The following is a 24,598-nucleotide window of genomic DNA, read 5'->3' as shown; positions in this document are numbered from 1 at the left end:
GAGCAGAAGAGAATTACTTCGATCAACCAGTGAGTTACAGTGAAAATGTTGAAAGAATCAGAGTGTGTGGAAAGGTACATTGTGATGGTGGAGTGCGTAATAAATGAACTAAAGTAATTAACCATTCAAAATTCGAATTCCTAGAGTCCTACGCTGTTCGTTACATCACGCCGTCATGCAACTTATTCTTAATATTAGGTAATTTTCGGACCATTATTGACTAATCAGCTTGAATAACCTTGAGTACTCTCGTCCATGTGGGACCAGCTCGGAAGATCTGGTCGAGAATTCGGTGAATTCCTTAGCAATTCTACGGAATCCCTCAAAAAATTATCTGACATTTCTAAATAATTTATTTGCCACTGATGAATGATTTATTCATTTATGTTTTCAGAGTTTTCTGGAACGTAATTCTCTAAAAATTAATAATTAAAATATTTCGAAAAAATATCATGTTTATTTATTGCTATCGTACTTATGTAAGGATTATAGTATCAATAAATAGAGGAGGATAGTTCATTAAAATTAGAACAAATAGTTAATTAACTATTAATTATTATAATTCGTTTTACGTTCACATCATAACATTATTTCTGTCGCTGATCGACGATGGCATTGTTCCTTCACTTCTACATCATCTCCTGGATCACTCAACATTCTACGGACACCATCATTAGAAAAATCAGAACTATTCTCTCAATAATTCAAAACAATTCGTCAACAAAAACATAATATCTCGTCTATCACAAAACATCTTTTTTTATGTACATATGCATTTTTCCCCGCACACCCTTGCAGCCACAATCCATCCGCAATAACTGCGATTTTATAGCCTCATAATCCCCGTCAGCCAGTGTCATCCCGGTGTCCCTAACTTCCCTCATCACGCACTCTCCAATGATCTCAGGTCCGAGGGAATCAAACCTGACGACAGTCCCCTTAATCCCCTCCTCCCTAAACAAATTCACCAACTCGTCGTTCGTCTTCTCCAGATCCATAGTCCTTTTCAACCCGTCATCAGTCACCTGCGGGTTCAAGACCCCCAGGATAATCATACAAGGACGTGTCTCCTGTCCTTGAATGAACTTTGCGAAATTCACGAAGTCCTTCGCGTCTTCAGTCTTCATGTTCTCCACGATCACCAGATTGCAAAGAAAATGAGACAAAGATTCATAAGCTGAGGCAATCGGGTTCGTTATCGGCGCATAATACTCGAAGATGTTGTTTTTGTAGGGGAAATTATGCTTTATTATGTTCGCTGTATAGGTTTTACCGACCCCTATACCCCCCAGCAAAATCACAACTGTAAAATCATCGAAATTCGATTGAAAATGACCGACCAACGTCTCCACTGCTTCAGTCTGTCCCAAGACATTTTTTCTCAACTCAGCTGTGGTATTCGTGAAGTCCAAGGGCTTCTGATTGTAATCTGATATTAGTGTCGAGACGATCAGCACTAGAGCGCTCATCAGACCGAAAAAAATGAGTTTATTCATAGTCGATCCTCGCCTGACAGGCTTGGAGAACTCCGTGGATATTAAAGGTCGGAGTTTGGTCGTCCTTTCAGAGAACTCCAAGCTCTTTTCGGGAATGTCTGGGGGCGATTGTCCTGACGGGTGAGCAGATGCTTCAGGGGGAGTCATTTGGAGCCGGCAGGCCGAAGTCAATCCAAATGAAGACCTGTGTCGAGGCTGGGAAGGTTTATTTGGCGAATTGCTAGTTCTGCGACTGTTGTTATCAATCTCAAGCTGTTGTCGATGGTGTTTCGGTTGCAGTGAGAGAGAGGCTAGCCTCTGGTGCCAGCTGATGTTTTCTGATGGAGGCTTCCAGTGACTGATTTTTGGATTTAATTTCGATGTTACTGATGTTATAAAGTTGATTTGTCTGGAAATGATTATGCATACTAATTCACTCATGTGTTATAAGTAATAAATTGGGTTTCAAATATTGCTAAGAGTTAAAATCTCGAACGAGAAATATCCCTCCCCCACGAAGACCATGTTGAATGAATAATTGAATGACTTGAGTGACTCTGTTGATGATTTTCTCGGTTTTATGGGACACTTTACCTAGTATTGGAAGCTTTATCATAAATCTGTTCGCAACTGTACTGCCTCACAAGCTCCCCAGATACCTCAGCCTGTTGAATAATAACTCTACGCCTCGTGGGCAATTCGGAAAAGCTGATAGCTCGAGGCAACCTCTTCTCAGATGCCTCTGGAAGCTTCGAGGTGAAGGCATGACTCTCCATCACCCGGCGAGTTAGGTTTTTCTAATTCCTCAATGAAGCCTTAATCACACATACTGCAAATCATAACCTGGCTTTCAGGAAACCTGAAGTATCGTGTTAAAACAATTGCAAACTCGGCTGACACTCACTGCCATCAGCACCTTACCCTGTTCCCTACGTCGCAGTCTCTGCCGGTGGTCTTGAAAGACAACCTAACCTATCACAGTTTATTAACCGAGCTGCTCGAAGAGCATGTAAACGCTGTAAATATGACGATAAGAAAGACAGGGAAGAAGTATTCAAAATAAATGACCTGGGGCGAATCAGCCTTGATTATTTATGGTTTCCTAAACTTCCCCAAATCATTTTCTAATTATCCCACACATTGCTTTTTAAAAATTCTACAGTTGTCCGCCAAGTTGTGACGTTCTCATCGTTATCAGCAGCGAGTATCGCCGACTGCTTTATTAACGGAACACCAACAATGTCAGTAATGCAAACAAAGATATAATTTGAGGTGGTCCCATATGCTGGCCCCATTTACTCTAGGAGGCCCACGAACCCCAAGACATGCGAAAAATGTAAAAAAGGGTTTTAGAATAATCCTGGAGCTTTGGAAAAATCGCAAATCCCCTGACGCATTGAATGCCACGTACTTCGTACCCCGGAATGTACCGACAGGTACATTCCCCATCGTAGTTCATGCACCACCGCTACGAAATTTTGCGCTTGAAGCCCCTCATCTCTTTTCAATCCCAAGTTAATTAAGTTTCAATGAATAATATTTGGGGTATTTTTAATAAATATTCGCGTCAATGTTATTACGATTTCATCCCCCGCTCGAATCATTTACACTCAACCCACAAAGTACCCGTGGCGCCATCCCCACCACCAACTTCTACTACTTTCCCTCGGGGTCACTCGAACCCTCCCCATCTGATTCTCTACTTACATTTGTCCTCTTTGGTTACAACTATTGGACACAAATACGGCAATTGGTGAATTGTACATTTATTGCACTGTTACCGAAAGTCATCGATAAGAAATAAACTCCGTCATTTCAATCGTTAGAATTAGCATACCCCCGAACCGTTGGTCAAGTATTTTTGTTGCATTGGATATCACGTCCGAATGGTGTGGGTGGTGAAATTATTTTCATTATCAATTGCCTTTACGTGTGAGGGGCTTCTTTGAAAGGGTGTTCTTTTTTGAAATACCGAAACCACAGCAAACATGTTTTGGACTAATATTTATTCACTATCGCCACACATCGAGGCATTACTCAACAAAGAGGTATGTATCCATCATTGACACCAGGATTATTAGCTATTATTGAGTCCTTTTGTCGTCACTGTCCAGTGCAATGCACATCTGGAGTTCAGGATTTTCCCACTTGTTTCTCGGCTTCCTTCGTATATCTACCACCAGCGACCAAGTCATTGTCACTATCTGACTTTCACGTTTTGTAAAAGGATCAACTGCATGTATTTTTCGAGCAACTGGTGAATTTAAGAGGCAGAGCAATTGGTTTGCAATTATGTTACTATTTAGAACACCACATAAATAAATAGATGAATTCATATTAATCAATTGCAAAAATTCGGCGTGTGTCAATATCTGTCACTTTATAAATACTGGAGCTGCGTGTCCCAGTCACTGCCACCTTCTGCAGGCAGTTTATGCCAAGGAAAATATGCAACAGTACTGAAATATGATGATCAGAATTATTTCATCCTCACCACAATCCTAGGTATAAAAAATGTAGTGTCTTTTGCACAAACTCGTAAAATCCCATCTCTTCCCGTTACCACACCACCTGGGTGATGAAAATGAAATTTCTCATTTTTATTTAACGATAACTGTTTTTCTTCCCCAAGGACATTACTCTCCACGAGTTAATGGATCAGGAAGAAATAGTCGCTGAGTGTAAAAGTCAGAACAAGAAATTGGTGGATTTGTAAGTACCATAACACTCGGTATTTTTTCGCAGTCATTAGTTGAGAAATAATTAATTCTTTTTCGGTTGAAGTTTAACCAAGCCGGAAATTATGGAGGAGTTGGTCACACTTACTACTAAAGAGCCTTCCAGTGATATCGAGGAGCGTTGGCGTTACAAGTATCCCAATATTGCCTGCGAGTTACTCACTTGTAATGTACCCACACTCACGGAGAAATTAGCGGGTAATTACAATAAACCATTTACCCCATTTACTCATCCATAAATGTAGAAAAATTCATGGTTCTGAGCTCGTCTCATAATTCGACTCATGTGTATATCGCTGCTAATTAAATTGTGAGCATCCTGTTCTGTGATAAGACAACATGGAAAATTATCTCGAGGTTTCGTACTATATTTTAGTTGACCAAACCAACTTGAAAATGATTCCTTCGTCTATTTAGTCAGTTATGAACATGATATCACTGTCGTTCTGTTTGTTTAAAATTTCTTTCCCCATATTTATTTATTGCCTCATATGTTATATCTTGTAACTTCTCTTGGATATTAAATATCTGTTCCTTACTTCATAATTTAACTAAGAAAAGTCGCGCAAGCTCAACAATGAGCTAAAACAGTTCTTTCAAATGAAATTTAGACTGAAATCCATCATTATCATTACTTCTTTCAGGTTCGGAAAGTTTGCTGATCAAGCTGTACACGTTTATCGACACTGACAAACCCCTGAATCCCCTTCTTGCCTCGTTCTTCAGTAAGATCATTGGGGTACTCCTGATACGGAAAAGTGATCAGGTAAGCACGGTTATCATTCGGCCTACTATTCTCGGATGTTGACATCTGATTTCTAACGGTAATTAAAGAAAACGTGTTGCTGATGTTGAGGACGTTTTGATGTTTGAATAATATCAATGGTTCTTCTCCCTTTCCCCCTCCAAACGTTCCCACCTGATCCACAATTCCTCACACTCCGTCTACTCCTATCCCCAGAATTGGTATTCCTATCAGTTGGTGTGTTTACAGGTTTTAGAATTCCTTAAAAGTCGCCTAAAATGTGTTTATCGACTTTTGCAACATTTGGAAACATCGGCTATTATGGATTTAGTGCTAAAGCTTGTTACCAAAATCGAAGGCGCCGAGATGCAACAGAATATCTTAATCGTGAGATTCATTTTTGATTCCCAATTTTTAACCCCTCCTCATTTAGTTTATCCAATGGGTATTCAGGGGTGAAATAAATAGAAATTAAGTCCAGATATTGCGATTCTGGAATTATCCAGTTAGCGAGCGATTTTTAGAGAAATTCTGTTTTTTTTTCTTTACAAATTTCTTCATTTTCGAAGTGTAAATTTTTCTTTTCATTGACTCGCTATTAATCTAGCCTCTATCTGAGAATCCATGGGCTACCCTGAACAATTATATTATGTTGATATTCAGTTAGGCCAATTGAGATTAATATTTTTTGTCTATTCTTTCTGCTTCTTTGTGAAGTGGCTGGATAATCAGCAACTTGTACAGCAATTGATAAACCTATTAGCGCCAACGACGGACTCATCGAGACACGCTAATGCGGCACAGTTACTTTGTGATATCATTAACTCAGCTAGGGAGTTCAGGATAACGTGTACAGAGCGTCTTTATCCTGATCCAATCTTGCATGCTTTAGAATCGGAGGAAACAGCGTCTTTGCTTTTGGATACAATTTTATCAAATGAGCATGTGGAGAGCAGTATTGTGGGTGGAATCCAAGTACTTCTTGTACTGTTAAGCCAGGGAACAAATAATACATTCAGTGAAACAGACGTACAAGCGAATAATCCAAATAACCATATGGCTGATACAATCGATCGTGCAAAAATTCAAAACGCCGTTATTCCACACCTGGAGAAGCTTCAGCAGCTTCTGATCAATCCCCCGCCTAAGCCCGCAGTGAGAACCACTGCAGGAGTATTGGACAAGCCTCTTGGTAACACTCGACTGCATATCGCCAAATTAGTAGCAGCACTTCTGAGTGCCGAGAATATTGACGTTTTCCAAAAACTAGCTGAACTAGGAACATTCCAAACTCTACTGGTAAGATCAGGAATTTAATTGGAATTAATTTGATAAAATAGTACCTTCTCAGGCAATAGGGAAAATCAATTGTCGGCAATTCATTGATTAATTAAATGCGTGCCTTCAATTTCAGGATCTATTCTTCACGTACTCGTGGAATAATTTCTTACACACCCAGGTAGAACAGTGCTTGGCCTTAGTTATTAATGAACACTGGGACAAGAATAGAGAAGCCGTTTACACGCACGTAAGTTAAATAATATACTATAATTTAAAACTATTTTCTTTGGGGAGATATTCATAGGCATGTTTATGTAGAATTAAGCAGCACTGTAGAGATTATGAAAAAGACTGTCATTGACCACACAAAGATAATAATTCAGTTCATGTGTTGCAGATATTTTCCCAGTGCAGATTGATTGAACGTATGTTGGAGGCCTGGACTGGCAACGATACTCATCAGAGCAAGGAGAAGGGCATACGCCAGGGCTACATGGGCCATTTAATTGGCATAGCTAATAATATTGTTACGCAGTCTACGAAGTGCGAGGCCTTGGAGAAGTTCCTGAAGACCAATATGACTACAGAGTGCTTTAATCAATGGGAGAATTTTGTAAATACTCAACTGACTGAAATTAATGAAACCCATCAAATATTGCTGGTAATGTATTTTTATTGGTTTGATCAGTGAGCTCACAGCAAGATTCATTTTAAATAATTTTTTTCAATGACTCTGATTCTGATGGTTAGGGTGGAAAAGCACAGCCTTTCATGACATCATCAGAGGACAACCCCGAGGAATTCTCCTACTCCCAGGATCCCTACGTTCAGCAGGTAAGAGTTGTGATGCTCCTGGCCATTCTCCGAAGATTGCGAGAACTCAGGAGAAAAAAAGTTAAATAATTATATTTATAATTCATCAAATCTCATTAGGTTTATGCATATTATCAGGGACAAGAAATGACATCGCATTTTATTGAAAATTTCGGCTTCCACGACGATGAGTTCAATGATGGAAATGATGTTCTTCAGTACGTAACTTCTTTGTATCAGTGTAATGGTGTAAAAAATGTTTTATGACACCGTTTACTTTCTTTTCAGACCAAGTAATTCAGTTGATCAATTAACCACGATGCCTTTCACACTGAGCGAGGAAGATCTTGCTAAGAAGGAGGAAATATTCAATAAGGTGAGAAGTCGATTAATCGAAATACACAAATTACATTATCCCAATTATTATTAGTGGGTGAAATAGATTATTGTTATTTTAATACGGGTGGATCGTTAAAATAAAATTGCAGATATGCCAACAAAAACAGAAATTAGGAATAGAGGAGGGCGGAGTCGAGTGGGGAGACGAGGGTGAGGCGACTTTCCAGACAGTCATAGATAAACGAGGTTGGCCTTTCAATCAGAAACAGCCTGACTCTACGTCATCCGAGTCAGACGAAGCAACGAGAGACTTACACATGGAGGTCGACTCCTCCGATCGTGAGTATTAATTTTTAATTGCATGGAAAATAATTTTTTTAAATTATTGTTTGGGGTAGAAGGAGAAGAACCAAGTAGATGATTAATTCTGGTTGAGCCTGATATGACATTTATTTAATCTCCGACGCAACAAAAATATTTAAAAAATTATTTCTCCCAATAATTCAGTTTTTCGAGGCATAACTTAATTGCAACCTTAAACAAAGTTCCCACTTTAGCTTGGGATTCATCAGAGCCAATTTCAACCACTATCGTGCTCCCTCAAGTGAACCCCTGGGATGCGAATGCCTCTCAGGCGGAAGAGTCCTCCGGCTGGGCTAATTTTGATGATTTCGAGAGCACCCTGAACATAACAAGTTCGTCACCACCCCAGGATACTAGTGACACCGATAAGCAAGATCCTGTACCTGAGACAACGACAACCGAAAGTTCACAGACGTTGACTACATCCGCCACAAAAAACCCCACTGATGAAAGTCAAAAAGAGAATGAGAAAAACGAAACAAGTATTACGACTCAGAGCCTTCCTGCGAGTGAACTGGCGAAAGAACCTGAGAAAAGCACCCAGAGTGAGAGGTACTTGCTCCCCGTTATGTTGATTAATTAATAATTTATATGGAATAAAACTTGAGGTAAATAATGCAATATTGGTTTGTATTCATTTTGTTGTAGCAAAGCTGACGAACCAGGGGACAAGCCACGTACACTCACATCGTTATAAAATGAATTTTTAACTACTAATAAACAATGGATACTGTTGCCACATTGCACTTGTATAAATTATATAGAAAGACGAAATAATGGTTTCTTTTTACTTTTGAGATTCTGGTGAGGCTAACCCGGTTTAATAAAAAAACATCATAAAACTACAATTTATGAAAAGAGAAATAGGAGAAGTAAGACGTTTCCATGTAAAGTATTTCATTCATATATTACAGATCATATCAGAAGAAAAAGCCAGGTATTGAATTTTATTCGCGGGTGAGAAATTCATGGGGAAGATAAAGTCCTAAGAAATTTCTACATGAAAATAAAAAAAATAAAAAAAAAGATGAAAAATTAATAATAGCTTTGGGATTGAAAAAAAAATTGTAATAATTATTGTATAACTGCAGGGTATTTTATTGCAGAGTTGATGAAGGGAAAAGGGAAAACACTTGTGATGCTCAATTGTTTTAGTTCACTTGTTTGATGTCTATAATTAATTAATTAACAATAAATTACCTAGTAAAGTGGAAATTTATTCGATTTCAGTAATACAAAATATTTCCTTCTTTATTATTACAGGGGTGAGTATAATTCGAATGAATCATTGAAGTCAATCAACTGCACTTTCTACAAGGCCCCTTCACACATTTTTTAATGTGCGTGCGAATTAACGCGCTCGCATTTTTCGCATCTCAAGGACAGAAGAATTTCGAATTCCTTGGAATATAACTCAGCATTTTTGCGAATATAAACAAGTGTTGAAATCCAACACAACAGACAGGTTCAGTCTGAATGTGAACGTCACATAAGCGCGATGGCCCTCAAATTGTTCTCAGTGGTATTTTCATCAATGATTACTCTTTCGCATGAAAAAAAAATCATATTACCTAAAGAAAAAATGTGGATCTATAGAAGCACATAAATAATATTTCACAGCTCATCAATAACAAAAAAAAATCATTGGATACTTTCCTAAGTACTTCCCTACTGTATATCATTTTTTATTACTTTTATTATTAGGTCTTGTTCCTGGCAGCTTGTTTTCAAGAACGCTTGACTCTAGCAGAAATGGACCCCCCGGGATTTCCTCAGCCCAGCATGACTTCAATACCTCCAGATGACGTGTCAATGGACTACCAACTGCAATGTCCTCATCGTCTTGATGACTGTGACTGTCCATCCATGCAGTACCAACCACCATCGACAGCCTACCAATGCTTTCCGATGATGCCCAATCAATATTGTCCCAGTAATTTGTTGTTCTCGGAGACGGAGTGGTATCAGGGACTGAACCGGCTGTACCAGCAGCAAATATCTCGGGTTCTCGCCAATCAGCCCAATCAGATGATAAATATGGACGCAAATGTGAACAGTGGATTTGCCAGTGGGCATCTTCCCTACCTGAGGCCATATTTATTCAGGCCTTATCTCCAGCCTGGTGGAATTCTCCCAGCACCGGCTCCGGGATGGGAGGGCTGGCATTGTGATCAATTTCAGACCTACAATGCACCTCTGTTGGGACTCACTCATCACGGAGAGCTTTTGCACGAATCGGAGACAGATGTGAGTTCCTCATTTTCATAATTTAATTTTAATTCATTAAATAAAGCGAGGGAGTGATGCCAGTCGTCTCTGGTGTAGACAGAATGCAGCCAATTGCTCAGGTCGGCGGAATCAAATGCCACCATCAGTCGGAATATCCGCTCGTCATCTCCTGATATTCCGGAGAGCAATGATGTGGCCACGCAGCCGACCATAAATGCAACAGTTACAGACATTCCGATATTAGCATCTATCGATAGACCAGAAGGTTGAAAAACATTTTGCATTCTGATTATACGAATTTTATTCAACGAACGACCGTTGTTGTCCTTCAAAACGTTAGAATTTCAACAGAAGTTTCTCCAAGATTGTCACACAATTCATTCTATTTCTTTTCCTTTTCATCATTCTATAGATATATTTTGATAGATTTTTTTTGATTGAGATTAATTATGGGATCATTTAAGGAGAAAATGATTCCCTCGCAGTCCTGTCAGGTTCTGTTATCATCCTCAGATGATGCAGCTGAACTGAGAAAAAGGATAAAGCAGATGGAGGCTCAACAGACCAAGCAGAATATGACCTTTGCTTTGCTCCAAGCGCAGAATAACCAATTGCACGAGATGTTTGTGGAGTTGCAGAAAAAACTGCAGAATCAACCGGAACGGGAACGTAGTGGGAGTCGCGGGAAGGAAGAGCATGAGGAATATCAGCGACGTGGTAGAATATTATAATGAATGAAAAATCCTCCTTTTGAGGTCATACGCACAAATTATGAAATTCGGAAGTACCGGGGGACACCTTGGTGGCTTCATTGAAGAATTGTTTAGTGTTGGAAAGTTGAATGAAAAATATTGGATACATATTTTTCAATTTTTTTAATAATAAAGAGATAATGAGCCCGATCTGAGACCGAGTTCGTGTACTTTTGATTTTTTTAATTTGTGTAGTGATAGATATTTAGTGGTAATCATTGTTATAAAGCAGATGTTTTTAATTTTTTAACAATCAATTAATTAATTAGAAAGGAAATATGTGTTGAAAAGTTTTACCCTATGACATGTAATTAAAAACAGATTCAGAACGGATTTCCATTACAATTTCGAAGAACGTATTTACAAAAAATGAAATTCTTGACTTTTTAATTCTCCCTCACCACGTCATAAATATCTGATGAAATTTAAATAGTTGTTCAATTTCCTAAATTACGATTGGCAATGGAAAGCTGAGAACCCAGTTATTCTCATGAATATTTTCTGTGCATTTTAATTTTCCAGAAGTATCAGTTCGACGAGGCCGCAAAGATGCGAAAAGCAGTCAACAGCGGTGGAATGAGAACCCCCGAGGGAGTGATGGTCACAGACACCGTCATTCCCGACGAAATCAGCGGCGTGAAAGGGATCAGAGAAGGCATTCAGGAAATCGTAGAAATCATAAGCGTCGCGATTTTTTCGACGAACAAGCCAACAAAGGAATTTTTATAGATAAATTCTACTATACGAACTGAAAAGATTGACTTTTTTCATTTGTCAAAGTAACCATAAGTTTCAGCAGGAAATTTGTTCCAAAATTTAAGATAATTATCATGATGGGAGATCGAAAGGGGAAATCAGGACACATGACAGAGGTCTGAATGACACGTGATTTTTTATTGGAAAACAAACAAAAAAAATATCAATATAAGACATTTGACGCTTTCCGCTTGTAATTTGGTGGAATGATTTTTATCATGCGAGTTTTCATTGTTTATTTGTCTTCATCTGGAATAGTTATCTTTCTTCCCAAGATGTCATACTTAGGGCGCCCGGTCTCGGGCTCGGAGTCAGAATTGCAGTCGCTGTCACTTGAGTCGTTGTAGAAGCCAAGACCAGGCAGAATACCAATGCATTTAAACGCCGATGGATGATGCATTTTCGGGGATAGTGTTGTCCCATTCTGAGTTGTCTCCAAGTTCGCACTCCAATCGGTATCTGATAACTTTCTTTTGGATCCTTTGGAGCTATCTGTACATCACGAATAAACATGGGTTATTGAAGAAATAACTCCAGTACTTCCCAATTTTTTAAAATCCCCAGAGTACAGAAAATATATACGTACATATTATCTCATATATACTGTACATATACTTTATGCTGTAACTTTTGTAGATTTATTTTTCAAGTCAGTAAATAATTGTTTTTGAGCTCAAATCTTACCTGTTGGTGATGTTTCCTGTTTCTTAACAACAACCCCCGCTAATAATTGATGTTGTGAATTCCTGCCACTTCCTCCGGACGTAGTTTTACTTGTACCTTGTGGTTTTTTCAATTCCTGCTTCAATCTCTCATTCAGTGATTCCTCTTGGAGGGTGGCAACTCGTGCCTTAAATTCACGCATCTCTTCCTGCTCCTCCAAGTGCTTCTTCCGCTCCTCCTCCAGCTTTGTGCGGTCGACGAGATCCAAAAATTCAACTTCATCGTCGTCCAAACCTTTTATCATGTTTTCTGCATTTGCATCAATATGTATTAGACGTTTTTCCACCTATATCACCCCAGGCTAAACATTTATGGAATTTTTTTTCTACACAAAATCACACCAGATTTTTTGTTCTCCACATGTAGAACGATTTCACAGATCCAGTATTCATCTGTGCCAATCGGCCAATCGGCTTGACAAAAAGGAAAGGGAGCAGATATCTCCACTCCTCCACAAAAAATCCAACCTCTGCCTATTTTTATTTTTCAGTAAAGACCATAATAACGAGTTACCCACGTAACTACATGAGAATTGTTTAATAAGATTATATTTACGATGCTGAATTGTTATTCATCACTTCTAAAAATTGGCCAGAGCTACACATCACGTGATTGACAGTAAATTACAAAAATGGATCAGTAGAACTGAAAAATTCTTTGTGCGAAAAGAATTCCACAGATTCGTAAAGCAACACTCGAATAATTTATCTGAAACCTCTCGGTTGGAAAATCATTAATAGTTTACTGTTGAATGTTTTTGTTCTTGATCTTACTTAGCTTGTGTGCCTCCTCATACTCCATATCCTTTTTGTTTTTCTGCTCCTGAAGTCTGTCGTAGAGCGACCTATGATCTACTTTTTCCTCCGAAACCTCTGAAAAGAGAATAGTCAACTCAGTGAAGAGATGTAAACTAAATAATTCATTGAAAAATGGATTGAAAATCAATGAAAATTGTGTTTTACCAGCCGGTTGGTCAGCTGTCCTCACTTTGTCCCATTCTTCTTGACGTATCTTCCTCCGCTCGGCCAATTCAGCCTCCGAAATAAATCCTGAACTCATTTTAACAAGTTGCAAATATTCGTAATGTAATGTAATGTTGTGAGTAGCACTTTACAACTTGCAGAAATCTTATCACAACACTAGTAAACGCATGACTTCGAATTTCCGACTTAAAAATGACGAGATTTATTATTCACGTTGACGTGTGCTGGCCACGCAATTGCTAAAACAACACAACGGTTCCCATTAGACAAGGAGACAATTAAAAATAGGAGCAATGAACAACAGATATTAGTAACATGGGAATAAGTACCAAAAATGATGGTGAATGAGAGGGGATGGTTCCTGTCTACTTACAGCCAGTCGGAGTTACCTACAGTCGAGCTGCCACCCTAATCTACTTCAGGCAATGGAGGGTTGCAAACAGACAAAATAACTATTGTACATGGTTGTACATCGTTAGTACATCATTGTACATTGATTAATTTTGTTTGTAACCCCGTGGATAATAAATAATCATGATTTTAATTCTGCCCATGATGTTGGCTGGAGCAAAAAGTCACTTTTTTCAATTGAACGGTGGCTAGTTTTATAGGAAATCGTTTGTAGATCACGAATATAAAGATTTGTTCATTTGAACATACCCCAATCATCGAATATAATCAATTAAAAATTGTCATTACTCCCCACTCCAATTTATCATTGACTTCTGGCGCCCGTACCGCCAGGGTCAGTACTAACATCGACATGAGCTTCTGCTTTAATTTATATGCTTCGCCAAACCCCGGACAAGTACCACCGGGCGCCGTGCGTGACGCTCTGTGTTTCGCCCCTGGCACACAGAGGTCAGCACTGACATTATTTATTTAAAAATAAATTGGAAATTAACGAAATATGTGAAGCTCAGTACAAACGAGTACAAACCCACCACCAACAACAGAATTTATTCATTTTTCGAACAAAAATCACCTGTCGCACCACGTGACTCAATCAGTGGCGTCCCCGCTGCCCATTGTGAACATGCCCATCAGTGTATACAAGATGGCCGCGCCCGGTTGTCCTACAGTGACGAAGATCGGCATGCAGTGTCCGAGATTGCCCTGGGGACGCGGATAAACGTTTGTCGTCCGACGGTCTCCAACCTCCCTCACCGCCAGCATACACCCACCATTAATTTTCCTACGTGTTGTATATACTTCGCCTGGTGCGATAAAGGCCTCGGGTGTCGTGTCAGTGTCTTCGAAAATCCCCCCTCGGCCAATCTCTTCCGCGAAATAATAAACAAAAATAATCCCCCCCCTCGCTCCCCTTTCCCTAAAGTGTTTTACCGCGGGTGTGTAAAATTCTCCGTTAATAACAATTCCCGAGTAAACGAGTAAAATGTGATGATTGCGAGACAACGAGGGGGGCCCTCGGCAAGAGGCCGTCGTGAGTCGTGCCCAGGGTTGGCAAAAGACCCGAGAGAGATAGAGTAATTGAGACCGGAGAGTGGTGGAGGCAGGAGTGTGCGGCGGGTGGAGTGAATTACTCGGGTACCTCAACCACGAGGAAGACAAGCTGAGTTGGACGGGAGTGTTCGCCAGGCTCACGTCATCGTCGAGACCTCAATTCATATCACGACGAGTAATTGATTGATCCGTGTGTGAGGAAAGTTTTCTCGTGGGGGAAAAATTAATGCGAGCATAAGAGAAAAAAAAACAAAAGAAATTCAGTGAATTGGAAAACAATTACAAACAAATAAGTGAATAATACGAAGATGGAGTCGAGGGAACGTTACGACGAATTGTGCAGGCTGTGTGCCTCTTACGACGCTGTTAAAATGGATATATTCGGACAGGAGGGCAAGAATCGTCAGCTAGTCGACAAGATTCAAACGTGTCTTCCCTTCAAGGTGAGTCATTAACACCGATAACTGGGAAATTTTTCATAGTCAATATCCAACGTCTTCGTCTGGGCTTTTTTCATCAGCCAATCTCCCCCACGTCCCTGTCCTCGATATAATCAGGCACCTTTGGACTTTCGAATGGGTAAAAGCATCAGTAAGGTAAGGACTCGAGGACACTTGGGGCATGTCCAATGTACGCAATATCTCAATTTGTTGAACACCCAGCAGTCACTGGGGGAAAAAAAAATACTCAGTGGGCACGACAGAGACAGATTGATTTATACTTAAAACAGTAACGATGATGGTTCTGCACTCGTCCAAGGCGGAATTGGCTGAGGCGCGGCACTTGGACTTGTGTCGGTTTTGTTTCCTCGTTTGTATGTATATAACGATTACCAACTGGCCAGCGAGCACAGCATGAAGCGAGGTCGGTTCGGTTGAGTCGGTGACGACGGTACAACCGGCCGAAGGCCAACGGTGCGCAACAAGGCGACATTTTGTTCACTCCAGACGCCGTCATCAAGAGCATTTCATTTAATCATCATCACATTTATTTTTCATTTACAGCACGTGTTGTGTTACCAATAAATTGGTTATTTTTTTCCACCCTCCACAATCACGTGACAATGTGGACATCAATTTTATCGTGAAAAATTGTCAATGGCCTGATGATGAGGAATTGGAACGGAGGTAATATTACCTACGACGATGGCACAGGGGACGAGCTGAGACGAGGGTTCTATATCGATCGTTGGCATCCTTGAAGGGGCAGCTTCCTCGCTGAGTGATCTACCCATCTCTCTCCCTCTCACCACTCACAACGTGGTCTTATTTCTCTCTCTCTCTATCCCCCACTATGCACTGCTGTGCCATTTGGTCAGACTTCCTGGGGCCCATCGGCTGCACGTAATACGATAGTCCCACCTCTCTCAAACCATCCCCTCTCCCTCCCCCCTGCCCTTCGGGGCCCCCCCTAGCTCAGGGAAATAATCGGCAGCTGAAAAATTCCAAACTCCCGATGAAAATGAGAAAAAAAACAATCGATTGGTCAATAAGTGACGAATAATTTTCATTTCTTTATCTCTTGGATGTGGCTTGTAAGTCATCGGCTACGTGGTCGTATTGCAGGCCTGTCGCTCTACGTCTCTGCATCCGCCCGTCGCCTCGTTTCTTTTTATCTCTCTCTTTCTCACTCACTCGTACTTTTTTTTTCTCTCGGTCTCTCCCCCCGCGCGTCCCCTCATTCTCCTCGTTGGCCGCAGTTGTCTCGTCCGTGATGGCTTCCCACCACTTCCAACCACAGTTCCAGGCACAGCAAGCATACTGTTGCGTGGGTCCCCATCTTCTACGGTACGAGGGTCACCTCTCCCAGGCCCATCTCCTTACCCATCATCACAAAGCCGTGACGATGCCACAGGCCCGGAAGCAACCTTTTACCGAAATATTCGGGGAATATGCACCTGATGATCCCCAGACCTGAGATTATTTCATAGAGATCGGAGAGCATTTGAAGTTAAAAGAGGACAAATGTCTTCAACAGGATTTTGCTACTCTAAATTATTAGTATCTGTCGAATCCCAAGTGAATTTATTATTTCGACAGGAAAATTCTATTGCCCAGATTTCTAGAAATTTTCGAATAAATGTCATCCAGTTGATGTTCACCATTCCCTCCCACCGATTAATGTGCCTCGGGTAGGAAGTGTATTAGGAACTTTCAACGTTAAATTTGTTCAAATATTTGGAGAACTGCGGGCTATTGACCTGAATCAGATCATCATCAGTAATAATTTTATCAGTTTCTGTGACATTTTCATGGAGGTGAGAGAGATAGCTTCTTGAATACTTGATGAGAAGTCTTTCGGGGGGACAGTGAAACCTCTCAGAGGAGGCTAATTGGGTGCTTGGACTGGAAAAGAAAGTCTCCCCCAGTGCCTGAGACCCATCAAACCACGGAATCATTTCAACGATAATACTGCCCACCTCTCGGCAGTTCTACTTTATGCATCTGCAACAGTTATGCAATTAAATATTTTTTTTTCTCTACTCTTCTCACCCAGCAATTCTCTTTGTACTCGGTTGACACTTGTCTTCCTGTTCTTCCTTAATACTCCATTGACTCTTAATACTGCTCGGCCCATTCAAATGGTGAGTCAGTAAGTTGAAATTCACGCACCTTGACCCGGTTGGGACACGAAGGAAATATGAATTGTACAGCGCGTTGTTTCCTTATCAATTATCAGTTGACGCGCACGATTACACCTTCGTGTTATACTTTTTAAATGTCTTTTATGTTATTGCAGATCGCTGAGGACGATCGGCTTCCAAAGTGCTTGTGCTACAGGTGTATGTACAATCTGGAGAATTTCTACGACTTTAGAACAGCCTGTGTTAATGCCGTTGCTGTTCTGGAGAGGTCTCTACCACCAAGTGAATCTGTAAGACTCAATTATTCATTTTTCCCAATTTTTATTCAATTCACTGGCCCAGTGATCCACGGAGACACGTCATCATCACTATTCTGTTATTCCCGGGTCAATATCTATATAATAATTTTAAAAATTCTTTGGTAACAATAACTACATCTTCAGAAAAATGGAGAGGCGGAAAAGGACACAGAGAAGCACTCGGAATTGCGTTCCGAGTTACTCAAAGAGAAGGAGAAAATGCCAATTTTGATCCCAGAGGCGCCAATAGTGAATCCAAATGCAGCCCTGGGTACTCCACCTCGATTGAACTCAGATGGTGAGGCAGATCCCGAGATTGAAGAAGTGATGGACCAAAGTGGAACAGACGAAGGTACGGAAATGTCCTTCCCCTCTCATCCCCTCTAGTCTTTCCGCTGATAAAAAAATTGTCTATTTACCATGCCCTAGTTTTATAAATAAAAATAAAATAGTCTCGTTGCATAAAAAAATTATGTCCCCAGGAATGGACGATGCAGAGGATCGAAAATCCGACGAGTACGAGATGGACATGGAGACAAATCCCAGTGATTTTCTGGAAATGCCCCCAATGGTCACTGATGAAGCGGAAGATTCTCACAATCAGCACGTATCAACTCCAGCTCCCTTCCAACACACCTCAGAGCAGCACGAGGTGTACGTATGCTCCCTATGTAACAAGGCATTCAGCTCCAAGGGACACTTGTCCCTCCACGCTCGAATTCACGTGGGTGCTGGCGACGTAATTGGCGAGAAAGTCATAACTGACGATCACACATCATACAAACGTCCATACCAATGTGATTTGTGCAACAAATCTTACTCAACAGCCAAACACAGGTGGGGACACGTGTCGACGACTCATCGAGGTCATCCAGCAGTGACATGCAGGTACTGTTCACGAATATATTCAACGAGAACAAATCTCGAGGAGCATATTAAATCGAGACACACTGGTCTACCACCACCACCAGAGATGCCTGTACCCTATGTCCAACAGGACACGAGATATCAATGTAAAACGTGTCCAAAAATGTACACAAATATCACGGATTTGAATAAGCACAGTAGAATGTGCCTGGGCGATCGTCAGAGTGATATTAGTCGAGTACCTGTTCAGCCCAAAGGCAGATGTCTGATGGACACATCGGACATGTCGAGTATAGAGTCAGACGAGGAGAATAGAGAGTACAGAAATGCCGAAGCGAAGCTATCAAAAAATCCCCAACTGACAATTCTAAAGCAAGCTTTGACCCGAACAGAGGGACTCAAACGTGACGAAAAAACGTCTCCCTACAAATCCCTGAAATCAACAAAAAATGGCGGCGAACAGGAGACGAAGAAGTGGTACTGTGAATTTTGTCCCCAAAATTTTACGTCAGTCGATGCACTTAAAGATCACGAGACAACTCATGACTCTGATAAACCCTACATATGTATTTTGTGTGAAAAAGATTTTGTCTTAAAGTCGTCTCTCAGTCGTCACATTGTTGCATCTCATGGTGTTGATCCAGTGCCAATAATCGACAGTGATACATGTCTCAAGAAGAATGTATTGGCTAAATCAAGAATTGATGAGTTGAAACGTGAGCCACCAGCATCACCATTCTCACCAGAGACTAGGTTAGGCAATGAGGAGGACGATCCCGAGAGTAGAGACGATAATATGATTGAAATTGAGACTGTATTTGTGTGTGAAATATGCACCAGGGACTTTAATGATCGTGCATCACTCTGGCTACACATTCGAGCAACTCACAAAGAATTTGCTGGCTTCGCATGTGGCGTTTGTTTGAAAATATGCTCGGACAATGAACAACTGTTGAGTCATGTGAACATGTATCACGGTGGCTCTAAACTCCTGGTGTCCGAGCAGAGGAGATACAGCTGTACGATATGTGGACGTCAGCATGACTCGAGAAAGAAGCTCATGACACACGTGTCAATTCACAATATCGATCCGTCTTATGATCCAGCGAGCTTTGTTCAACTCAACAGCAATTACTACAACGAGAATTTGAATAACGATCAAGAGGACTTTGATGCTGAGGATGGTGAGAAGGTAAACTGTTACGTCTGCAGAAAATCATTCCCCAATGAGGATCACTTGATACGCCATCAGAGGAACGCCCACAAGAATGATCAAGGTGGTGAGCCTTCGACAAACGGAGGATTGAATTCTAACGGTAATAAGGCACAGTATCACCTGTTCTTCGTGTGCGAGCTCTGCAACAGCTCTCATCCATCCAAATGGGAGCGATGGCTCCATGTCAGCAGTGTACATGGTGAGGAGAACTCCATAAGGTGTGAGAGGGCAGACTGCGCCAAGATATTTGCCACAAAATCACTGAAGAATGAGCATCTCCAGCACCACTTGCTCCAGGGCGCGTCCCCCAATACCTGTGAAATATGTGGAAAACTTTGGGGAAGCAGAGTGGACTACTGGAAGCACGTGATGGGAGTCCATGCTGACACGGTTCCCCTCATCTGTGGTGTTTGTCTGAAAGTATTTCCAGATGTCGTTCAACTGAGCAGCCACGTCAAGGCAAATCATTGGCCACTGACAAACGGCGACTTCAGTTGTGATATCTGTGGACGTCCTTACTCCAACAAATCGAAAATGTCGAGGCACAGGAAGATCCATGGAATTGATAACGATGGAATGAACAATGGCATCAACGAGTCAATGAATGACACTATTAATTCTGAGCACAGCCCACCTGAGATCGATCTCAGCTGTGAAATGTGCGCTGACTTGAGCTTTTCATCGTGGGAAGATCTGTGCAATCATCGAAGATTGATTCATGCATTATTCCCATGTGATTTATGTAACAAGTGTTATGGGAGGACATCACACCTATGGAAACATGTGAATCGGGTTCACAAGGGGCATAAGGATGTCACGTGTCCGTACTGCATGAAAACAAGTGCTTCCAAGGATCATTTAGCAGCGCATATTGCTAAGATCCATCGTTACGAGCCTGAGACTAAAGAGAGCAAGGACACGGGGAGTTATCCGTCACCAAGTGCTGAGGAGGATATTATTCATCATTGTGAGAAATGCAACAAAGGCTTCCACAAGAGGTATTTACTCAGACGTCATATGAAGGGCTGTCAGAATTATCGTAAGGATCCTGGGGCATTGTTAACACGATGCAGAGCCTGCGAGAGAATATTCAAGGATCGTGCAAGCTTGCAAAAACATATCGAAAATCATCACAGTAGTTATACTTGCCACTTGTGCGACGAAACAATCACATCGAAATTGGGAATCATGACTCACAATAGGATTAATCACATGAATCATCCGGATTTAACTTGTAGCAGTTGTAAGAAGCTTTTTAGAACTCGAGAGGATCTCGAGTCACACAAGAAGGACCACAAATATCACAATTCACCGAATGTCTGTGACTTCTGCGGTGATACTGTTGAGAATAAATTGAAATTGAAAATGCACATTCTATCGCTTCATAGAAATGAAATTGGAGTTTCTTGCGGAGTGTGTCTGATTCCTATGAAGGATCCAAAGGATTTGAAAAAACACGTGGAGGACGTTCATGGTAGTATCCTTCTGAAGCCCAATACTTGTCAGGTCTGTGGTAAACAGTATGCCTCCAAGTGGAAGGCCTTTGATCACACGAAGAAGTGTCATGGGAAAGTGTTTAGGACGTGCAAACAATGTCTAGCAGTGTTCACCACTGATTCTGATATCAAGTATCACTATGAGCACGTTCACAACGTGCCTAAAGATCAATTATCAGGTTTTGAGAATCACGTGGACGTGGGTAGCAAGCCAGAGGACGCTGTCCCAGTTAAAGACGAGCCTGAAGACGTCGACGATGAGGATAATTATGAGGAGAGCCTTCAATTGTCAGACAAACGCAAACGAACAGACACTTTTGACTGTGAAATCTGTCCAGAGATATTTCTCAATGATGAGACATTATCAGAGCACTATAAAATCGTTCACAACAAGGATCCTGAGAGAATGTTCAAGAAGATGAAGACGAGTTCGAAGAAGAGGATGAGAGCTCGTGAGAATTTTGAGTGTAAAAATTGCACCAAACAATTCAGTACAAAAACACTTTACTGGAATCACATTGACACTTGCACCAGACGGAGCTCCAAGGACGATTCCAGGCCAGGCTCTACGTCAATCCTGGAATCACATCTGAAGAATAATAATCAGATTAAGAAAGAGCCGCAGGAGGCAGGGATGAATGAATCAAATCTCAACATTCCGGACTTCAATCTCTTCGAGGACATTAATCTCCAGTTGTCTGCTCAGAAGCCAATTCCGAATCTAATGCCCCTGTCCCAGATGAAGATGGCGCAGAGCTTGAAGTGCTACAGAAAGGACTCGAGGAAGGTGTACGATGAATCGACGAATACAGTCTGCGCCTGTGAGGTCTGTGGCAAGCAGTGGCCAGCCAAGAAACACCTCTGGCAGCATTTGATAAGATTTCATCGTGCTGAGGCTGCTGTCACTTGCGGGGTTTGCTTGAAACTCTGTGCCACGTACAAGGACCTCTCGCAACACCTCAAGGACGCACACGAGGCCATTTTAACTTGTGAAGGGAACAACTTCACTTGCAAAACATGTGGGCGATATCACAATGCGAGGAGCAAACTTCTGCTGCACATGAGCATTCATATTAATAACAATGAGCACGTATGGTGTTCCAAATGTGCAACTAGCTTCGAGACACAGGAGAAATTGGATCAACATGCTGACAACTGTCTTGTTAAGAGAAGAGAGGCTGAGTCCGAGGATCACAGTATTGATAACGAGGACATGATAAAACATGAGAATGAGGAGGACAAGGGGAGTTTGATTGGAGATGGGGCGTCTCTCATGGAGGAAGTGGATGAGGACGTTGATTTTGATTCTGAACAAGAGGGAAGTGATAATGGAGATAATACAGAACGATCCGAGGACTCAGAGGACAGCAGTGGCTCTGGGAGTGAGGGGGATAACGATGAGCAGGAGGAAAACGAGTCCAGGGCGAATAGCAGAGTCACAGGGGATGTCAGTGAATCTGAGGAGGAGGAGGGAGATTCAGACGCACCTGAACCAGTTTCTGATGTACCTGAGGAGGGAGTGGTACCTGTGAAAGGTAATGATGCGAGTTCTGTACCTGAAGAGAGGGAGGAGGAAGCTTCGAAGACTTTGAAAACAGGTAAGGAAATTAAGGGGAAGTCTCCTGAGGAGTCTGACGACGAAGGGCCACCGATATTGAGCCCCATGATACCTCTGCCAGTTGTTAACCAATGTTCAGGCGTAGCTGAAATTTCTGAGAAGGAGGAATCGCAGAAATCGAGTCCAGAGAGATCACCCAGTGGCAAGGATGATCCAGAGGAAGACGAAATTCCAGAGTTAGATGGCATTGAAGCTGGGGACAAGCGGGTTTTATCTCCACAGTCTAACGTCGATTATGATGAGTACTCCTCGACTGCTAAATCAGCGAGTGCAGTGGCCTCTGCTGAGGAGGATTCCAATGACGAAATGGATGATGACGACAGTCGCCTCCAGATCGATCAGGCTGGAGAGTCCAACTCCCGGGGGTCTGAGGGGGATGAGGTGAAGGGGATGAGAGTCGTTGAGGAGGAAGAGGAGGAGGAGGAGGAGGAAAATGATGATGGGGACGATGAGGAGGGGGGTGAGGTACAGATGGAGGGACTCGATGGAACTGTACTCGTGGTTGCCAATGATGATGATGGCAATCAGATATTGATTCGACGAAGTGCTTCTGAAATGGAAGACGGTGAGGATGAGGAATCCATGGGGGGTGTTGCTGGGTTCATTTATCAAGAGCACAATGATAATGAGAATGATGATGACAACGACAATGATAATGAAGTTGAAGAACAGGATGGGGATGAGGAGGAAGAGGAAATGTACAACAACGAAGTTGATAATGATGTCGAGGAGGATGAGGAGGAGGAGATGGAGGTAGATGAAGAGGAGAAGACTGTTGAGGAAGGGGACGACACTGATGACAATTCAAGTGCCAAAAACAATGTGTCAAGGACGTAGTTCCAGTGATTATTTCACACTTTGGTTTATTTGCGTGTGAGAAAATAATTGCACGTGATTTTCAGGCCCTTTTCAACAACTTTTTTACGTTTGTTTGAGTCGAGTAGGTTAGGAATGTACAGTCGGAATTTTTAAGGTTAAAGGGGATGATTGAGATGGTGTGAATGGAGATTAAATTTACAACGTAAAATTGTATCTTCAATTCTCATGGAGTCACTTGGGCATTGCTAGGACAGCTCATTTTGCAAACGGAAAATTGTACGAATCATTGACTGATGTAAGTTTGCTCTGAAATTATAGGTCGTTTTTTTTTATGGACAGCACACGAGATGTGTCAGTCGGTGTTCAATTTTTCTTTTCTTTTTATTTATTGCACCTCATTCATTCCAAAGTAACGTTAAGCCTCGGGCTATTAACACATGTTATCTGTAGGGTATTTGATGAAATATATGTGAGCTTAATCGATGATGAATTTTTTTTTAGTTTTATTGGTTTTGTCTCTGAACTCTCGATTCTCGTTCGGAGATTACTGAGATTGAAATATGAAATCATTTGTAAATACTGTAGCATAATGCTGAGGATTAATATTAGGGTAAAGAATAATCGACAAAAAAAACGAAGAAAATCATTTCCATTTTACATGATACGTGAATTGACGGATGATTAGTAAATTTAGGTATTTTAACTTGATAGAATTGGATAACTGAGTAATGAGTCACTTTATATTTCTGCCAACACAGACTATTCATTAGGAAGTTAAGGAGTAGTAAATAAGAGTGAAACTTTGGAAAAGTCAAGGGAAGAACAACAAAATTGTATATTGTGATAAGCGATACGCTGCGCCATGTATAAACAAATACTATATATTTACTAAATACTAGTTTGCAGATACAAAATTCAGGGTGATGATTGATGTATATATGCAGAACAAGAAAACATGGAAATACGAATTTCAGAAATAAACAAGTGGTATTTAAAATTTAATTGACTTTTTTTTTTTATTCACATGTCTATCCATTC

At 41.2% G+C, this 24,598-nt stretch overlaps 5 protein-coding genes across 11 annotated transcripts; 3 read left to right on the top strand and 2 right to left on the bottom strand.

Moving 5' to 3' along the window:
- Window positions 1-437: 437 nt before the first annotated feature.
- Window positions 438-2,608, bottom strand: LOC135167724 (uncharacterized). Of its 2 annotated transcripts, none has more exons than XM_064131224.1 (3): window positions 2,380-2,608; window positions 2,070-2,304; window positions 438-1,884 (listed from the first exon to the last, which is right to left on the bottom strand). In XM_064131224.1, the coding sequence occupies exons 2-3, from the start codon at window positions 2,249-2,251 to the stop codon at window positions 744-746; spliced, it is 1,323 nt and encodes a 440-aa protein (XP_063987294.1). In that variant the 5' UTR covers window positions 2,252-2,304; window positions 2,380-2,608; the 3' UTR covers window positions 438-743. The 2 variants fall into 2 exon arrangements, with proteins under 2 accessions (XP_063987294.1, XP_063987295.1); XM_064131225.1 differs by having other exon boundaries at window positions 2,397-2,608.
- A 526-nt stretch (window positions 2,609-3,134) lies between these two features.
- LOC135167713 (serine/threonine-protein phosphatase 6 regulatory subunit 3) lies at window positions 3,135-8,969 on the top strand. Of its 5 annotated transcripts, XM_064131196.1 has the most exons (15): window positions 3,135-3,523; window positions 3,590-3,980; window positions 4,108-4,187; window positions 4,260-4,411; window positions 4,858-4,979; window positions 5,175-5,345; window positions 5,676-6,257; window positions 6,373-6,486; window positions 6,637-6,900; window positions 6,990-7,073; window positions 7,173-7,270; window positions 7,341-7,428; window positions 7,541-7,730; window positions 7,937-8,306; window positions 8,403-8,969. In XM_064131196.1, the coding sequence occupies exons 3-15, from the start codon at window positions 4,129-4,131 to the stop codon at window positions 8,449-8,451; spliced, it is 2,343 nt and encodes a 780-aa protein (XP_063987266.1). In that variant the 5' UTR covers window positions 3,135-3,523; window positions 3,590-3,980; window positions 4,108-4,128; the 3' UTR covers window positions 8,452-8,969. The 5 variants fall into 5 exon arrangements, with proteins under 5 accessions (XP_063987266.1, XP_063987265.1, XP_063987263.1 ...); XM_064131195.1 differs by lacking the exon at window positions 3,590-3,980 and having other exon boundaries at window positions 5,208-5,345; XM_064131193.1 differs by lacking the exon at window positions 3,590-3,980 and having other exon boundaries at window positions 7,949-8,306.
- Window positions 8,970-9,117: 148 nt separating this feature from the next.
- LOC135167727 (uncharacterized) lies at window positions 9,118-12,169 on the top strand. Its single transcript, XM_064131228.1, has 5 exons — window positions 9,118-9,276; window positions 9,459-10,001; window positions 10,080-10,248; window positions 10,497-10,700; window positions 11,258-12,169. Exons 1-5 carry the CDS (start codon window positions 9,253-9,255, stop codon window positions 11,485-11,487), a joined length of 1,170 nt encoding a protein of 389 aa, XP_063987298.1. The 5' UTR covers window positions 9,118-9,252; the 3' UTR covers window positions 11,488-12,169.
- Window positions 11,609-13,678, bottom strand: LOC135167738 (PSME3-interacting protein). 2 transcript variants are annotated; one of them, XM_064131245.1, is made up of 5 exons: window positions 13,527-13,678; window positions 13,177-13,436; window positions 12,988-13,086; window positions 12,176-12,463; window positions 11,609-11,983 (listed from the first exon to the last, which is right to left on the bottom strand). In XM_064131245.1, the coding sequence occupies exons 2-5, from the start codon at window positions 13,271-13,273 to the stop codon at window positions 11,727-11,729; spliced, it is 741 nt and encodes a 246-aa protein (XP_063987315.1). In that variant the 5' UTR covers window positions 13,274-13,436; window positions 13,527-13,678; the 3' UTR covers window positions 11,609-11,726. The 2 variants fall into 2 exon arrangements, with proteins under 2 accessions (XP_063987315.1, XP_063987314.1); XM_064131244.1 differs by lacking the exon at window positions 13,527-13,678 and having other exon boundaries at window positions 13,177-13,515.
- Window positions 13,679-14,244: 566 nt separating this feature from the next.
- On the top strand, window positions 14,245-24,562 carry LOC135167707 (zinc finger protein Xfin-like). The gene is made up of 4 exons (XM_064131179.1): window positions 14,245-15,104; window positions 17,401-17,535; window positions 17,689-17,896; window positions 18,027-24,562. The coding sequence occupies exons 1-4, from the start codon at window positions 14,970-14,972 to the stop codon at window positions 23,576-23,578; spliced, it is 6,030 nt and encodes a 2,009-aa protein (XP_063987249.1). The 5' UTR covers window positions 14,245-14,969; the 3' UTR covers window positions 23,579-24,562.
- The last annotated feature ends 36 nt before the right edge of the window (window positions 24,563-24,598 follow it).

This window comes from Diachasmimorpha longicaudata, chromosome 11 (assembly GCF_034640455.1).
Source record: "Diachasmimorpha longicaudata isolate KC_UGA_2023 chromosome 11, iyDiaLong2, whole genome shotgun sequence".
In the NCBI taxonomy this organism is placed as follows: domain Eukaryota; kingdom Metazoa; phylum Arthropoda; class Insecta; order Hymenoptera; family Braconidae; genus Diachasmimorpha; species Diachasmimorpha longicaudata.
The sequence above is the reverse complement of the archived record's forward strand: the minus strand, read 5'-3'. Positions and strand labels throughout refer to the sequence as shown.

Coding starts and splice junctions, on each gene's coding strand:
- LOC135167724 (XM_064131224.1), bottom strand. CDS start 2,251: ATGGAGAGTCATGCCTTCACCTCGAAGCTTCCAGAGGCATCTGAGAAG. Junction 1,885..2,069: donor GATAAAGCTTCCAATACTAG/GTAAAGTGTCCC, acceptor AATCATTTCCAG/ACAAATCAACTTTATAACAT.
- LOC135167713 (XM_064131192.1), top strand. CDS start 3,464: ATGTTTTGGACTAATATTTATTCACTATCGCCACACATCGAGGCATTA. Junction 4,188..4,259: donor AACAAGAAATTGGTGGATTT/GTAAGTACCATA, acceptor TTTCGGTTGAAG/TTTAACCAAGCCGGAAATTA. Junction 6,487..6,636: donor GAGAAGCCGTTTACACGCAC/GTAAGTTAAATA, acceptor CATGTGTTGCAG/ATATTTTCCCAGTGCAGATT.
- LOC135167727 (XM_064131228.1), top strand. CDS start 9,253: ATGGCCCTCAAATTGTTCTCAGTG. Junction 10,002..10,079: donor TGCACGAATCGGAGACAGAT/GTGAGTTCCTCA, acceptor TCTCTGGTGTAG/ACAGAATGCAGCCAATTGCT. Junction 10,249..10,496: donor ATCTATCGATAGACCAGAAG/GTTGAAAAACAT, acceptor TATCATCCTCAG/ATGATGCAGCTGAACTGAGA.
- LOC135167738 (XM_064131245.1), bottom strand. CDS start 13,273: ATGAGTTCAGGATTTATTTCGGAGGCTGAATTGGCCGAGCGGAGGAAG. Junction 12,464..12,987: donor TGAGGAGGCACACAAGCTAA/GTAAGATCAAGA, acceptor ATGCAAATGCAG/AAAACATGATAAAAGGTTTG. Junction 11,984..12,175: donor ACAGGAAACATCACCAACAG/GTAAGATTTGAG, acceptor CGTGATGTACAG/ATAGCTCCAAAGGATCCAAA.
- LOC135167707 (XM_064131179.1), top strand. CDS start 14,970: ATGGAGTCGAGGGAACGTTACGACGAATTGTGCAGGCTGTGTGCCTCT. Junction 17,536..17,688: donor CTCTACCACCAAGTGAATCT/GTAAGACTCAAT, acceptor CTACATCTTCAG/AAAAATGGAGAGGCGGAAAA. Junction 17,897..18,026: donor CCAAAGTGGAACAGACGAAG/GTACGGAAATGT, acceptor TTATGTCCCCAG/GAATGGACGATGCAGAGGAT.